The sequence below is a fragment of the Medicago sativa genome, chromosome 2 (assembly GCF_051527215.1).
Source record: "Medicago sativa cultivar Bolivia chromosome 2, Bolivia_mono, whole genome shotgun sequence".
In the NCBI taxonomy this organism is placed as follows: Eukaryota; Viridiplantae; Streptophyta; class Magnoliopsida; order Fabales; family Fabaceae; genus Medicago; species Medicago sativa.
Window position 1 is genome coordinate 325,066 of NC_140750.1, and position 17,383 is coordinate 342,448.

The 17,383-nt window shown below is 28.6% G+C and overlaps 1 protein-coding gene across 1 annotated transcript; it reads left to right on the forward strand.

Annotated features, from left to right (window-relative positions):
• Positions 1 to 11,626: 11,626 nt before the first annotated feature.
• Positions 11,627 to 13,764, forward strand: LOC146943323 (uncharacterized). Its single transcript, XM_085747785.1, has 3 exons — positions 11,627 to 12,080; positions 12,942 to 13,038; positions 13,155 to 13,764. Exons 1-3 carry the CDS (start codon positions 12,004 to 12,006, stop codon positions 13,413 to 13,415), a joined length of 435 nt encoding a protein of 144 aa, XP_085603911.1. The 5' UTR covers positions 11,627 to 12,003; the 3' UTR covers positions 13,416 to 13,764.
• The last annotated feature ends 3,619 nt before the right edge of the window (positions 13,765 to 17,383 follow it).

The following is a 17,383-nucleotide window of genomic DNA, read 5'->3' on the forward strand; positions in this document are numbered from 1 at the left end:
ATCCAATTAATTTCATCCGCTTATGCATTTATTAAATTACGAGTACCTGTGATTTATTTTATTCTATTTGTGTGTACCTATTAAGATATTTGTCATGTAACAATTTGTGGTTAAATCTATTTACAGATATTGTATATGCATAATTTTCGTCATCCTTAATTATATGTCTAACTCAAACAACGTCCGGTAAATACAATTGATATTTGAAAAACTAGCCCGATTTTTTTAACTTCTATTTTTGTTTAATTGGAAATGTTATTCAAGGTAGCAACAAAATTTCAATCATTTTAGACTAATTTATTTGTTTTCCCTCTTATTAACATTTTCCTACTGAAATATATTTTAGTTCAATTACAAAATCACCCTTTTTATATTGATGCTAGAAATTTCCAGTTATGCATGTCACTCGCTTCCAATCACAACCGGTTAATTAAATATAGATATATCTAATGGTACTATTCATCATGCAAAGCCTTCTTTTCAAACAAAAAAAAATTGCTAACTCTTGTACCGTAAGAGACCTAAGAAGGTCACCTACGGGAGACAGCGCCTTGTTTAGAACCCTTAAACAAAAATTCATCTTCGAAGATTTACCATCAAAATCGTCTGCGCCAATTGAAATATTTTATCCCTTTAATACTCTATTCAACTTCATATCATATATTGCCTTTATTTTATTATGATCATCAAATAAGAAGATAGAAATCTCTATTATATATATTTACCTTATTTTTTTTCGATAGTACACATGGCATGCTTATATTCTAAGGTGCATTTAATGTTTTATTTGATTTACACAACAAGATGTAATATGCTAGAATTCTAAGGTGCATTTAATTTTTTTTTTATTTACACAACAAAATGACATGAATTTTGGTAACTGAAAATTGGTTGATAGGAAGATACTTATTTTAAAACCGTGATTGAAACTAGAAATTTGCCAACCAAATGGTAATGTACTCTGTCATTATTTTGTTTTAATAAATATTGTGTTCTTATTGTGAATAATCAAGTAAAAATTCTATGGACCGAAAATCAACTTAAAATAAAAAATTATTTTTTCGTTACAGGAAAAAAAAACTAATAAAGATATATAATATGAAATGCTCATATTATATAAGACTTATTTAGAGTCATTAGCTTATTTTTTAGTGGGAAAAAAAAATTCGGGAGACCATGTTTAAAAAGTTATTACCTTATTTTTTAGTGGAAAAAAAAAGAAAAAATCGGGAGACCGTGTTTAAAAATGATATAAAAAAGATGTGATACTTTTTTTTGAGATGTTTATTTTTTGAGATAAAAAATATGTGATTCTATGAAAGGAAATGTCAACTATGTTAAGTTTATGAAAGGAAAATGTATTTTATTGCTATTTCAAAAACAAAATGTCATTTATTGTGATGAAACGTTCATAATTAATAGTCACACAATTAAAAAAGGTTTTGTAACAAAAAAAAAACAATTAAAAAAGGTTTCCATATCGAGTCTTTTTTTTTGTGATATCTATATCGAGTTTTTGAAGCATGGCATCGTCACATTTTAATATGTAAACCAATTATGGTGTAACATGTGTCATCTTTATATAATAAGTTAATCAGATTGTATCGTTTTATTTATTTGTGTCAAATTAAATGTTTACTGCATTTTATTTATGTTTTTTTTTTACTTCCTTAAAAAAAAATGTTTTTTTTACTAAAACTATGATTTGAATCACATGCATGGTTTGACTAGGAAAAAAATCACACTTTTTTCTATTGATTTTTAAATTGCTAACTTTTTGTTTGTCAAAAAAAAAAAAGGCTAAACTGTACTTTTTGCCCCTTAAGTTTCAAAATGTTGCAATTTTGGCCCCCTATTAAAAAAAATGGCAAAAGTGACCCCCCATGTTTAGGGAAATATGCTCTTTTGACCCTCTAACATAAGGGAAATATGCTTTTTGACCCCTTATCTTTAGAAAAAGTTGCAATTATGGCCCCTTTTTTGGGACACGTGGCCTCTTCTCAGCAATTTTTGGACGAAGGGGGCCAAAAATGCTATTTTTTTTAATAGGGGGCCAAAATTGCAACATTTTGAAACTTAGGAGGCAAAAAGTGCGTTTTAGCCAAAAAAAAAATTGCTAACTTTTTGGAATTGATTTAGAATGATGTCCCCTTTACTATTATTACACTATTACAAATTACATATCACCTAATTGTGGCAAAAACAAATCACGATGTACATCCAGTAGTATTTTCTCCTTTAATTTCTCAATTAGATTAAATACTATTTAATTATGTAAATTTCAATCTTCATGCTCTCATTATAAAATGCGGTCATTTGCAAGCAATTCCTCACACCATTGCAATTGAAAGTTATACTTTCTTCACTCTTTTATCTCAATTCCATGTCTCTTTTATTTGTATTTATTTAGTCATAAGTTTCATTTTCTTCTTTCTATGTTCTTTTTTTTTCACGTTTGTTGTTGTTATTTTTTTCTTTTGTATTCTGGTGCCATCTTTTCTGTGGCTAAAATTCTTAACAATGTTGGTGGTGTTAGGTAACAAGAAGAAATTGCAACAATATCCCTTAATATTCTATAAACAAAATCAGCATCATATGTCATAATTTTGACTCCGGTGGTTTAACATTTAAAAAATTATGCACTTTTCTTCCGAAACACAATTTACATGCTATTTTTTCTTTGTCGACAAAGTTAGATGTTTATTAACAATTGCAGTGTATTGTGTACTGTCAAAATTAGCAGAGGAAATTCTATCCCTTCAAACTATCAAATGATATAAGAGAATAAAATGAGATTAAAATGAATTATATAATTTCATAACGAGAATATCTTTGTATTTGTAACTTTCTTCGTTCACCTTTTGAATGTGATCATGAAAAAATCTATGGGGAGTTGATTTACCAACAAATTTTTCAATGTAAGAAAAAGTACAAGTGGCATTTTTATATTGTTCGTTTCATTAAATTAAAGTGAATAAATGGAATAGTTTATTCCTTCAAAAAAAAATGGAATAGTTTATAATGATTATGTACACTATCTCTATTATAAACATTTCCCTTATTTTATTTTGATAGTACACGTGGTAAGCAAATGTTGAATTGTGCATTTAATTTTTTATTTCATATACACACCAAAATGTAATATGCTAAAATTCTAATTTTTTGATTGAATACACCATATATTGATCAATATTCAATGCAATTATGTCTTTCTAAAATAGTTTTTTTTTTTGTTAGGTTTTACTTAAAAACTAGCCGAACTACGGATTACTAGGTCCTTTTATTATCCTAAAAACCGGATCTGAGGTTTAATAAAAAGAAAAATATCTTTAAAAAAAAATTAAACAATCATTTAAAAAATTGGTCCATAAACTTTTGCCTGAACAAAACAAAATGATTCAAAATTCCATTTATTTTGGTCACCTAATTTGTAAATTCCTATAAATAGTTTTTTTTTTTGGACAGAAATAGTTATATATCATTCTTAGATTTAAATGATAATCAATATTGTTAACTAGCCTATAATCATCCCCATTAGTTTGCTCGGTCATTTTATATTAACATCATTGTTTTTTATTTCAACCAATCAAATCATATCATTATTCATTTGTTTTAATTTTCTACCAATCAGAGTTTATTATGTATGATTATTTGATTTCTTTGGCTATAAATAATCCTCTTGAGACTCATACTTTTCACACCACTTTCGAAATATAACACAAATATTTGAGAGACAACACTAAACCAATATTTTCTTGGTTTTTTAAATTGTTTTTTTGTTTTCTTATTCTTTTATTGTTTTTCTTGCTCCCATTTCATAAAAAGGTTTAATTTCTAAAATTAATCATGTGAGAGAATCAATTGATCATTCCTATTGTTAGGTTTTGATTTATTTGTGATGTTCAAAGTGACAATCTCTCATTCTTATTTTTTTTTTTTTGTTGGTACAACACAATCTGTCATTCTTACTTCATATTAATCATTTTTAAAAATTATTGATTTCGTTTTAATTCTAATCAATGAATTTGTAGACTTCTTTTAATCATTTTTTAATTGTTGTATTAGGGTTGTATAATTCTTGCTATTGTTTGCTTAACTTTGATTAACAATTTTGCCAAACTTTGATTTACAAGGTCGAATCCAGCATTAACAGCGCTACCATGTTTGAGAACTGTCAAACAAATATAAGTTGATTTTGATGTTTAAGGCAACACAAACTGAATTTGATCTAAACATATTGTGTATCAAGAGTATAATATGATGCAAATCTCATTTAGGGAAAAATGTATTCTGTGAGAAACGTTGGTGGTGATGCAAATCTCGGGTTGTATGTAACAGCTCAAATACGAACTCAATCCTATAAGTCTCACAAGTTTTTTTTCTTATTAATTTCAACCTGGATCAGTCGTAATTATAAGGTGATTGACAAGTATTTTGCAATCATTTTAATAATATTAATTTTCATTTTTCATTTTTTTTCGTTAAGACATTTAATGATATGTATAATATATGACAAACTAATTTAAATGATAAGCATCTTATTTTAACATATAATCCATTTATATTCATATGTATTTAAACATATTAAATGAATTTTAGTTTAGATATCATATGATTCAATGTCTGGGTGATACTTCATCCCTCTTTAATTATAAGTCCTACTTGAATAATCTTTTTTGACCATAAATATAATTATTCATTTGCAATAAACTATGTGCGTTTTTATTTTTATAAAACATTCCGCGTATTTTTTAATAAGTAATGCAAGATTCATTACATAATATATGTGAAAAAAAAATTAGAGATGCTTATAAAAAAGGATGGAGAAAGTATAAAGGTATATACCGGTGACCTCGCTTGAACGACTTATTAACTAGAACCCGTTTTACTAAACACGTCGTATATTAAGAACACTCATAATTTATACAAACCAGAAATCTGTCAAATTAAAGTGAATAAATTGAATATTTTATAATTATATACATTATTATTCAGATTTGAATTTGAATTCATAATAACTGCAAAATGGTATGACTCGAGACAATCAAAACTAAACATGAACCATGGATATAAATGATATGTCTCAAAGTGAATGTATGGCTTTGAGATAATAATTCTACTTCCGAGTTCCTTAACATGTGCTTTAAGGTCACAAGTTAGCATGTTAAAAAAGGGTTTTCCTTTATGATGATGAATATGTTAATTATTAGGACCATATTATTATTTTATTTTATTTCAATTCTAAAAAATTGATAATTGATTTTTTTTTCTGATTAATGTAATTACACCGGGTCTTCATAAATTTTGGGTCTACACCATTTTCGATATTCATTGGTGCAATTCAAAACTCTTCCTTAAATATTGCTTTTCGTATCCATCAATCTTTAATTCTAGCAATATAAATAAATGAAACCTCCGGTCATTGATATAAGCAAAAATCCACTTTTTAAAAGTATATGTGATACTGATATACACCCTCCGGTCACTGATATAAGCAAAAATCCACTTTTTAAATACATTCAATTAATGATGTATGTGATATATAATAAAGACCACATACATCATTAATTAAATGTATCTAAAAAATGAATTTTTGCTTATATTAGTGACCCAAGGGTGTAGTCTAATATGCAGTTAATGCTTCTTTAATTTGAATATTTTATAAATTGAATATTTTATCAATCCTCCTAAATGAAACCTTCTTTCATAATTTTCTTCAAGCAGCTTGATTACCTCATTTTTTTTTTACATTTTTAATGATTTGAATATTTCCTCTATCTTTGAAAAATTTGTAAAAAGAAATATTGGAAGAACATTTTTGCTGTAACCAAAAAAAGAAAAAACATCTTTGCAATCAATTTTGTGAAGTAACGTATCAATTATAATCAATAATCAATTATAATAAAATTACCATTACATCATATTTTCAATACCAAAATTATGTAAAACTGATTTCTCCTTAAAATGTTCATCTCTCTTATTTAAAAAAAAAAATTATAACTTAAGCATAAGGGGAATTTTTAAATGAAATTTAATATTAATTTTAAATTTTAATTTTTCAATTTTTGTATTATTGATTTAGTCATAAATGACATTTAATACTATTATAAATTTTGATTTTTCAACTGAAGGCCAAAATCAAGTAAAAGAGGAATGTTACTATATATGAAGGAGTTTTCAGTGCTTCCCTTCGTCCACTACATGTGTTCTACTTTTGTTTGCTCCTTCTGGGTACTTTTGTGCTTCAAATAAAGCATTGTTCTTCTTTTCATTGATTGATCAATTTTTTTTTTATAACGTAACATTGTTCTTTATTTGGTTGTTTCTTTGAAATTAATACATATAGCAAATTGTTCTCATATCTTCTATTTTCTGGGACAAGAGATTCATTGTTCTTGATTCTGATGTTTAATTTAACAGGTTTCCATAAATAGCACTTTTGTTATTAGTGTTTAATACAAGTTATTTTATCAGATCTACAATATAAACAAATCAATGTTCCGTGAGTTTAGCGCAATTGATAAGAACAATGTATAATATACGTAAGGTTTGGGGGTTCGTATCCCCAACACCGCCAAAAAAATATAAACAAATCAATCATCTTCTACTATAAGTTTCTATTCTAAATTTTCTCAAAAAAAGTTTATATTCTAAAGTAACTGCGACATTGTTATGGTCTAATTATCATTTAATGTTTACTCATTCAATTTTTTTCTCACGTCAACACAACTTACACAAGTCAATTTAGAAGAAAAAGAAGAAATTCATTACGTTATTTTATAAACACGTAACTTATATTAAGGTATTAATAGGCCATTTTTAAGATATTCAACTCTTTTAAAACATTTTAATAACCCGGATCATCTCTTTAATTTACCTGTAATCAAGATTAATATAATCAATTATCTGCTGAATTACCATTCAAATAAAATTTAAAAATCAATGTCAACAAAGCAAATCAAATAAAATCAGAACTAATAAATACACTCTCCAGCCACTATTATAAACAGAAAAAAAAAACTTTTTTTAGAGGTTCATCAAAAAAGAGTTGTTCATCAAAAGAACATAAACTTTTCTACGATTTAATTATTTTCAATCTAAAGAATTGTAAAAACATATGCCAATAATATTATATTAATAAAATTATCCTTTTTAAAAAAAAAAATATTATCATTACGGGGTGCCTAATATGAACTCGATTCAAAAGTGGACCATCATATGTTTGGTAAATTTCAATACAAATATCATTTTTGTTGTTCATTTTTTATTATTTAAAATTTAGTTTTTTACAAAAAAATGGTAAAGGTCCACCTTTTGACCATCTTTGAGAGATTCATATTAGACACACTCTTATCATTAAACTACTTTGTGGTACTTTTGTTTTCTCATGAAGATCTGGGGTACATTGTATTAGTTTTAAATCACACATCTATCAAAAAGTTAGGGAATGTCAACAAATATCCATGAGCACAAATACTCATATTTTATCCATGGAGACAAATAGGGCTACCCATCATATTTTGGGTCTCTTACTCTAACAATTTCAATTAAGAAAAGTTTATATAAGTAGATGCAAAGTAGCATAAATACTTAATACTATATATTCTATAAGTGAGATATGCATTAAGAAAATAATTAAATATCATATTACAAAAACATAAGAGAGGGTTCAATATTTTAAAGAAATCATATTAGAGCATTAGAAGAAAGTGAGACAAACTTATTTAAAAATGAAAATTAAGCACGACCTTAAGCTCAAGGGTAAGAGAAGATGGTTCCCTAAAATTTCTTATATATATATATATATATATATATATATATATATATATATATATATATATATATAAATTAATTACAAAGAAAAAAGTTGTTGCCTCTAAATAAATGGGCTCATGTGCGATCCCTAAACGTCATTAGGGCCTCCATTGGATAGTAATGATATATGTTTTATCTCCATATGTGCACGACTATCCGTCAGTCGAGTATTTGTACGGATATTCACAATTACATTTTTTTTTTACATAAAAATGAACATTGTAAAAAAATCTATAATTATATATAATTAATATTTTTTTAGTTTGGTATATTAATATTATATTATTTTTAATGGACACCAAACAAAGAAAGTTTGTCGATCTAAATCCAATGAACATATTAGAAATATGCTTTTTCTCGCATTTATTCCTCTACTTCTCTGACTTCCTTTTTTTAAAATCATTATAATATATCATTGATGAATTAGGTATGATATATCAAAGTTGAAGAACAAACTTTTAGCCAAGAAAATCTCGAAAATGGCTAAATTGTGGATCTCGAATCCAATTGTTTAAATTCCTTATAAAAATAATATATGTAATTGATCCAAATTTTTGAATGATACAGAGATAAGTTACCATAAGTCACCATGAGTTATTAAATTGGGTTGAGATTGAGTGACTTTGTGGACGGATAGTCACCATGACTCTCTCTCTCTCTCTCTCTCTCTCTCTCTCTCACACACACACACACACACACACACACATCTTTACTACTATTATGTCTTTTTATCTTTCTCTCTCACAAAACACAATAAAAAAATACTAAAGTCACCCCATATATTTCCCTCGCTAAAGTCGCACAATCTGAATCCTATGAAATCATACAAATCAATTAATTATAAAGTTGTACTTACAATCCTCTTCTTTTTCAAGAGCCTATTCAATTTTTATTTTTTACAATTGGTCGCCGATGATGTTAATATTATTAGGTTTCATAGATGGATGTTTTTGTTTCTTTCTCTCACGAGAAGAGAGAAAAGTAAATTAGGAAAAGAAACAAGATGAGAAAGGATTTTGAACATGACAAAAATAAACGTGAGTTGCTCATAATTTTATGGATTTGTTGGTGATTACTAGGTAGTCAGCTACCAGAATATTAGGCTCATTAAAAAAATGTCACATCAATTTAAAATAATAAACATATATTTTATTAACTCAACATAACACCCAATCTTCCATCAACTTATAACTTTTATCACTTATATGTTATCACTCTTCTTTTTATTGTAGAACTTCGACTCATATTTGACACATTAACTTTGACATCCAAAAATTAAGTAAATGGATCATCACACTTGGCTAAGAGAAACCTCACAAGTAAGATTGACACCACATCTTCACCCAAAACATTAATACATTAAGTGCATTGGTAATCTCACTTATATGTTGCTCAATAATGTACTTTTTTTAAGGATAATAAACATATATTTCGTCAAATTAGTAGAACACATCTATATTTTTTCATTTTTTGATCCCATCAAAGATCAACAATGAAAGAATTCGAAATAATAGAGGTTGAATAAAATAAAATTGCATGAAAATGAATGATATCTAAAAACTAAAATTTAAGATAACAAATGAAACTAATGATATTGGAACTTCTGTGGGAGTGTGCATTTGATTATATCGCCATATTAGGCTAAGAGTAACCACACAAATGAGATTGACATCACATCATTATTCAAAGTCTTAAAACATTAGGTATATGAGTCATCTCACTTATATCTTGCTCAACATCCACTCTTGCATCCAATTTAAAATTTTAACTCACACTTGACACATTAGCATCTCTCCATTAAGTGTTGGACTCTCCCTGTTCATGATCGACCACCAAGAAGCAGTGGCGGAGCCATAAATTTTGAATAGTGGGGGCAGTACACATATAAATTTGTAGCAAGGTCATTTTAAATAATTTGGAAACTCGATTCTACTTTGTAGCAGGGTCATTTTAAACAATTTAGACGCGATGTACAATACTAATTTAGAGGTCGATACTGATTTGGAGTAGCCATTTTGGTCTCTAAATGTGTTGTGTTTTCACTTAAATATTTGAAATTTATCAAAACTATGAACACATCTTAAAATGGTTGTTTTGTTATTCATTGTATAGACCAAATTAATTAGTAAAAAATATATTTAAAGATTAAATCAACTATCTAAAGGCACATTTAAAAATTAAAATGACTAACAAAAAATATTCTATTTTGTAGCAGGGTCATTTTAAACAATTTAGACGCGATGTACAATAGTAATTTAGAGGTCGATACTGATTTGGAGTAGCCATTTTGGTCTCTAAATGTGTTGTATTTTCACTTAAATATTTGAAATTTATCAAAACTATGAACACATCTTAAAATGGTTGTTTTGTTATTCATTGTATAGACCAAATTAATTAGTAAAAAATATATTTAAAGATTAAGTTAACTATCTAAAGACACATTTAAAAATTAAAATGACTAACAAAAAACAAAGTTTGTTTTTGTAATTTAAATATTGATAATCTATTTTGATTCGAAACCTCTTAAGTTTTTCCATAATATATAATTACATTATTATCATATATTAATCTTTAAAGAAAACATAAAAAGAAGATGTTGAGAGATAAAGAGCCAGACAATTTTGTTTACTATGTTTCATAACATCTGTAGGAAGGTTGATAAAGGTTTTTTTAGTAAATATAATAAATAACTAAGTAAACAATATTTGTAATAGTGTATACATATGTAATGTAAATTGTAATATGCATGAAACCAAACCATGGTGCTATGGAAAACTTTGTGGGGGCACAAGCCCACAAGTGATAAACGTGGCTTCGCCACTGCCAAGAAGCACTCCCGCTCTCTTACAATGTTGAACCGAGATATGATACAATCGTTGGGCCTTCTGGAGAGGGGGGGGGGGGGGGGGGGGGGTTGGTCAACACTGTTGTGGATCAACATGTTAAAGAAATAGCAACCACACAAATGAGGATAATACATCATCTTCCAAAATTTTAAGGCATAAGTATATGAGTTTTTTCACTTAATTTTGGTTCCACTTCCACTATTTTATCCAAATGTTGAGCTTTTAATTAACACTTGATAAATCACAATATTTTCCATCTTGAGTATAACGAAATTCTAGCCCGTGCTTGGCACGGGTGTCCAAACTAGTATTCCATAATATAGAGAAAGCTAACAAGAATTCAAAGAGCAAATATTAAAGAGGATTGAATCAACTATTCCTATTTATAGAAGAGCTATCAAGTGATGGTGAAGATTATTCGAAGTCCTAGGTGAAGGGAAATAGGTAAACAATTGAGGTAACTCAATCTGAATGGCTTAAAAACTCCTTTATGCGGTATAATTATTTGAGAAATGTTAATTTTGCTCTCAAGTTACAAGTTAATGAATCAAAAGTAAAAATATTTTGTTGTAATTAATGCATTTGAATTTAATTTTTTTTTACTTTTGATTAATTGAAAGCACAAAATTAATAAAAAAGTTTCTATTTTTAGGTTTCTTAGCATTGAATGCTCAAAATTAATAAAAAGTTTCTATTTTTAGGTTTCTTAGCATGTACCCTAAGACATAAATCATACTTGTATCTAATCTTTGTTAACATTGCTAATGACTTTGCAAACCCTAAACCTAAATGGTTTTGGCTCCAAACATTCTCGACCCTTGATCAAATCTTTCTGATGGTTTGCATTGTAAATAACAAACCCTTTATTTCCATAAGTTTTCCAATAATGGGCCTGGTCAAGAGTATGAATACGAGTGTTTTATGGGAAATGACATGCATTTACTCTCATCTATTCCCCAAAACCAGGTGATGTGGTAGATCAAAGACAAAGAATATGTTCACACAAATTTCCACCTTCTCTCCACACAAATTTCATTTCGATTGTTCTTCTTCTTCACCCTCATCGCCTCCACTTCTGGCAACCTCACCTGAAACCACTTCGAGAACGATGAGATTGAGAGAGAGAAGAAAATTCCAATTCAAATCTGAATCTCGATTTTTCTCTCCAAGTAATCCATTCTATTCACTATTTTTTTTGTTAATCAAGTGTAGTTAATTTGTTTTATTTTTCTGTTGATTGATCCTGCGCTGAAAGGGACTCTCAATGTTCTCAACTCATGTGCAAAATCCCCATCACTCAAACGTGTTGTCTTAACATCTTCTGTCGCTACTGTTGCATACAATGAAAAGCCTCGAACTCCTGATGTTGTTGTTGATGAGACTTGGTTTACTGATGTTGATTTCTGTGCTAAATCAAACGTATGTGCCTCTCAAAAACCCTATTCTTTGTTTCACTTTCACATAACAGGAACTAAACATCACAGTGGAGATGTTATCTAAATGCACACGTGAGTGTAGAATAGATTATAGTCAGTTGTGACAAACCTCCATCCTTTTACGTGTGTAACTTTTCATTCTATTTCATACAAACGAAGCAAATTACAGTAGCAATCATGAGATTAATTATATTGTTTAAAGTTGCGGCAATGATAAAACAATGTTTGCACTCTTTTTAAAATATAAATTGCTGTGTTGCCGCAACTTTGATAGCAATTCTTCCTAATAATATAACCATGAAGAGTTCTGAAATTATGTTAGCATTATCAAGATATGCATCGGAACATGAACGTGTTTAAAAACATATTAGCAATTTGTTGGTTGCTTTCATTTTCTAATTTAAACTGCGGTGTTGCCGCAACTTTGAACAATATTAATGTTCTTAATACTATTAACAATTTACAATTCTTGAGTTGTGTTATTTGCACTCATTTTATAATTTAAAGGTGGGGCGTTGCCGCATCTTTGATCGCATCTGTATACTGATGTTAGTAATGATTATTTGACTTTCTGACATACTTACTATTATGCAGTGTTTGCCTGTGCTAAATTAGTATTAGTAAAATAAAAATATTATTAGGTTTTTGTAGTTCATTTTGGGTTTCCTTTTTATGATGTTCCATAAGTTTCTGTTTCGTTTTTTTTTTAAGAAAATTCATGTGAGTATGTCCAAACAATATTTTACATCTAATCACCACGTGTAGAGATGTCCTTGATTAAACTGAATCACTTTTTGTTGAAATAATGGATTCACGATGGCTGTTTAATTTATTGAGCAACCAGTGTTGATTGGCGTTCACCGCTTGATGATAACGGTGATAATTTCGAGCTTATTCGTTTGAAATGGCGCACTTTCACTGTCGAATTCAATCCTAAAGAGGTACGGTCATTAGGATATAATCTTTTAAACCATTTTCCATTGTCTTCTATATGTTTAATAATAGGATGTTTGTTTGATCATGAATATATAATCGAGTGTGTTTACTTCTTTTTTAGCCTACTCTGATACTTCCCACTCTCCTGGTAGAGACCATTGGGCCTGAATTGAGGAGGTCTGCTGTGTTGAATGATCCGTGTTACAATGAGGTTGAGGTGGTGATTGAGAAGTTAAATGGCAGTGTCTGCTTTACGCATGGATGGTCTGAACTAAACAACATGTATGAGAGTGTGGAACCAACTAGGATTGAAGACGAGGTTGCGCAAGGATCATCAAACAAACCTACCAAATTGAAGTCTGTCAAGGTTGAGAAGATTTAAGCATCTTGCCGTAATACATGTTGCTGTTCGGTGTCGTCGTAGTTTTCAAGTTTTTGTTATTCCTGTCCGTGCATCCTCGATATGCCTTTCCTGTATCCGTAATTTTGAATATGTTATTCCTTTTTTAAAGAATTTGTGTACTATGGATGGAAATTTATATTTTGCTACAATGGTTGCTGTCGTATTTAACTGTTTTGGAATTTTAAGACCCATAACTTGAGCCAGTTTTAAAGTACAATGTTTGTTAAACATTTTTTCCGAATTAAGCTGGTTGCTCTTATTTATTCTGTAAACCGTTTTGATGAGTAACAACATAACCTCATATTATTGATAAAGATGCTTGGTCCTATGTCAATTGTGCAATCTGTTATTACCTAATGCTTATTTTGATTTACATTGTGTTATGCTTACACCGCAGTACTTATTTTCTGATACAAAATTGACCAGGTTGACATACAGATTCAAAATCTGTCTCAATCAAATCACATTCATGAAATTGTGAACTGAAATAAAGCAAACAGAGCATAATTCCACAATTTCTCTAATGGCTGCCATTATAAGTCACCATAACCTAAAGAAGAGCACACTAATTTCTCTAATGTTTAATTTAGTATATAAAGAAGTATTCCAAAATGTTTGAACAATTGTTGTATGTACTAAATTATTATTTATGTTGAGTTGTTTTTTTTATATATGTAATGGATCATATTGCAATATATTATCTTCTTCATAGCCCGGGTAAAAGTTCTAGTTAACATGAAACTTAATATTTGCTTTGCCGCATTATATTCCTTAAAAAATTATTATATCTTTAATGCATGAATTGATTGATTTGGCACAAATGACATTTGTTTACGCATGAAAAATACTCTAACATGTTAACGGAAAATGCCCGCAACTGAAATTAGAATATGCCGAATTGTAGTCAGACGAGGTAAGGATAACCGAAGTTGACACAATTAAATCTTTTTCATGTGCAGAAGAGGGTCTTAGACCATTTACAATGGTTAACCCCATTCAACACCCTTCAACACCCACTTTTTCAATTCCCAACACTCCACATCATTTTCTCTCTCTTAATTCAACACTCATTCAACTTTAACATCTCCAATGGTTTTTTTCATTCAACACTCTACCCCACAACATTTTATTTCTTATTCTTATTTAATTTTATATTTTTGTTTTTATAATTACATAAAATTACAATTATCGATTATAAGTAAATTAAAATAAAGAAACACTTAACAATTTTTTTTTGTAAAAACAAAATTTATTTAAATAATTTATTTTTATTTTCTTAACTTAAAATGCAATACAACAAACTAAGCACGTAACACACAAATAACTTAAAATGCAAGAAATTTGGTGAAAAACCAAAATTAGGTACGTTTTGATGTATATTTTGAGGACGTTGGTTGAAAATTGATTTGGATTTGGATAATTGTTGAGATTTTCGTAGTTAAATGGGTAATTAGAACAATTTTGAGTGTTGAAATGATTATTATTGGGATTCATTTCACTAAAAATAAGATTAAAACTTCACTTAGTTTGCTAATAGAAAGATAATAATAAAATGAAGATAATGAAAAACTTGATTTTTTTTTCTGTGTCCAAATCAAATGAACCAAGTCTCTATTTATAGTGAAAAAAAAATCATGAATTTTAGTATTTTTTATTTTTTTAAAAAAATTAATTTACAACTAAATAATTGAGGTCCAATTATTAAAAAAAAAAGAATCTGAACAACCAATCATATCTCGCCACGTGTCCCTATCTATTCATAACCCATTCTCTCTCACCGTCCTCTGCAGCGCCCACGCGTCTTGTCCCCGCGTGTATTGCACGCTCCCTGTTTCAGCCAATAATCAAGTGACGCGTAGCACACGGTGCAGGTTTCAATTGTGTTGAATCCTTTCATCATCTCTCTCATCCATCTCACCACTGCTTTTGCTTGTTTAATGTCAGGTTCAACACAACCATTGCACATAGTCTTAATGTGATTGTACACGACAACATGAGTCAAATTCATGATAAGTGGACAACTATGCCTCAACGTCAACTCTGTTCTGAAAGCCAAAGGATAGCAAACACGACTAAAATCTAAGAAGCATTATACTAGGATATAAAGAAATGGTGTGTGGAATGGTAGCTATATAACGTGGAAAACAACGCAAGACATGAGACGCCACATTTACGAAAGAACAACCATATTCTCCTCACACACGTTGACTCGAGTTTAGCCGAGTTATAAATATCATAGTTACGATCTTTGTTGGACAAGATCATGGCTATTAGGACTTAGACTTTAATATTTTTATCGATAAATGGCATTTACAAATTTCATGGTAGGCACACTCAATCAAACACCTTATTTTACTTGCATTCATGCATGTTTTTCGAGTTAAGGCTGGCACATAAAAAAAATAGTTCGGGTTGATCACTGAAATAAACTATTATATATGGGAAATTAGTCACTTTAGTCCCTGAATGGGAAATAATTAATCACTTTAGTCACTCAATGCAGAGAAATTAAAAAACAATCCCTGAATGTAGGCTCTGTTAGTCAATTTCAGGAACTAAAGTGACTAACGGAGTCTACATTCAATGACTAAATTGACTAACGAAGTCTACATTCAAGGACTAAATTGACTAACAAAGTCTACATTGAAGGACTATTTTGTAATTTATCTGCATTCAGGGACTAAAGTAACGACTCATTTCCTATTCATGGGCTAAAATGACCAATTCCCCATTATATATAAACACAAAATTAAAGTTGTAATAAATATTAAACACTAATTGAAGTGTTAGAATTTGACTAAAATGCTAGAGTGAGAACTTTTAAAAAAACGAATTACATATTTTACTACTGCTTTAAAGTATGAAATTGTTTTTTATGGTATATCTGTTAATTGTGAATTTACAGTTGACAAGACAACATAAGGGAGGTTTGAAATCCATGCAAATTAAATCAGAATGTCCATAAACATCTGCCAACCAGCCCAGGATAAACACAATAAAAATCATGTATGCTACTTTTTGAACCGTCGAAAACTAAAATCATTAAAAAATTGTTTAGTCTAAGAAAATATACCTATAATTTTATTTTATTTTGGATGGGTCACTACACCTCTTTGCGGCGTTTTACATATACTGAAAACTAAACTAACACAAAATTGTTTAAAATCTTGCATAGTTGACTTATAATTGTTAATTTTTTAATTTTTTCGGATGGATCAGGGATCCACCACTGAGTTAAGGAATCCACATAAGGAATATAATTTCTTCTTTTAAGTAACTGTTTGAAAAAAGATGAAATCATAATCGAGAGTTATCAACTGAAATTTTTGCTAACTTTCAAGTTCGATAAAAGAGTTTGTCAAAAAAAAAAAAAGTTCGATAAAAGAGACTAAAGCAAAAAAATTAATAATTTTATTGACACTAAAAATATATTTTACATTCTCTCAAAAAAAAAAAAATATTTTACATTACATGTGTATACGTTTCTCAAAAAATTTCATATGTATACTATAGTTCACCGGTACGCATACAACAAAACTTCCACTAACCTGTGATTTCTGTTTTCATTTTTTTTCTGACCAATTATTTTTAGATTGTGATTACATGGTTTTTAAAAACTTGAGGGTATTACTTCAAAAAAAAAAAAACTTGAGGGTATTAAAAAAACTTTGCTTTGAATTCATAAAAATATTGTGTTAAATTTACATAATTATCCTTACCATCAATGATATAACAATTAAAACATCAACGATATAACAAGAGAGCCATAAAAAAATGATATAACAAGAGAGAGAAAATAAATTTATATTTTCTAATTTATTTATTTTTAAGAAATTTTCTAATTTATTTTTGATAGCGATGTTTTTGTAAAAATATCATTTTTTTCCTTTGAAAAAGCATAAAAATATCGTCCTTATCCTTATTTATTAATTTTATTAGGTCTGCAG

Excerpts from the sequence above, each read along its gene's own strand:
- LOC146943323 (XM_085747785.1), top strand. The coding sequence starts at position 12,004 with ATGAAAAGCCTCGAACTCCTGATGTTGTTGTTGATGAGACTTGGTTTA. Across the intron at positions 12,081-12,941 it reads ATTTCTGTGCTAAATCAAAC|TGTTGATTGGCGTTCACCGC; the intron begins GTATGTGCCTCT and ends TTGAGCAACCAG. Across the intron at positions 13,039-13,154 it reads TCGAATTCAATCCTAAAGAG|CCTACTCTGATACTTCCCAC; the intron begins GTACGGTCATTA and ends CTTCTTTTTTAG.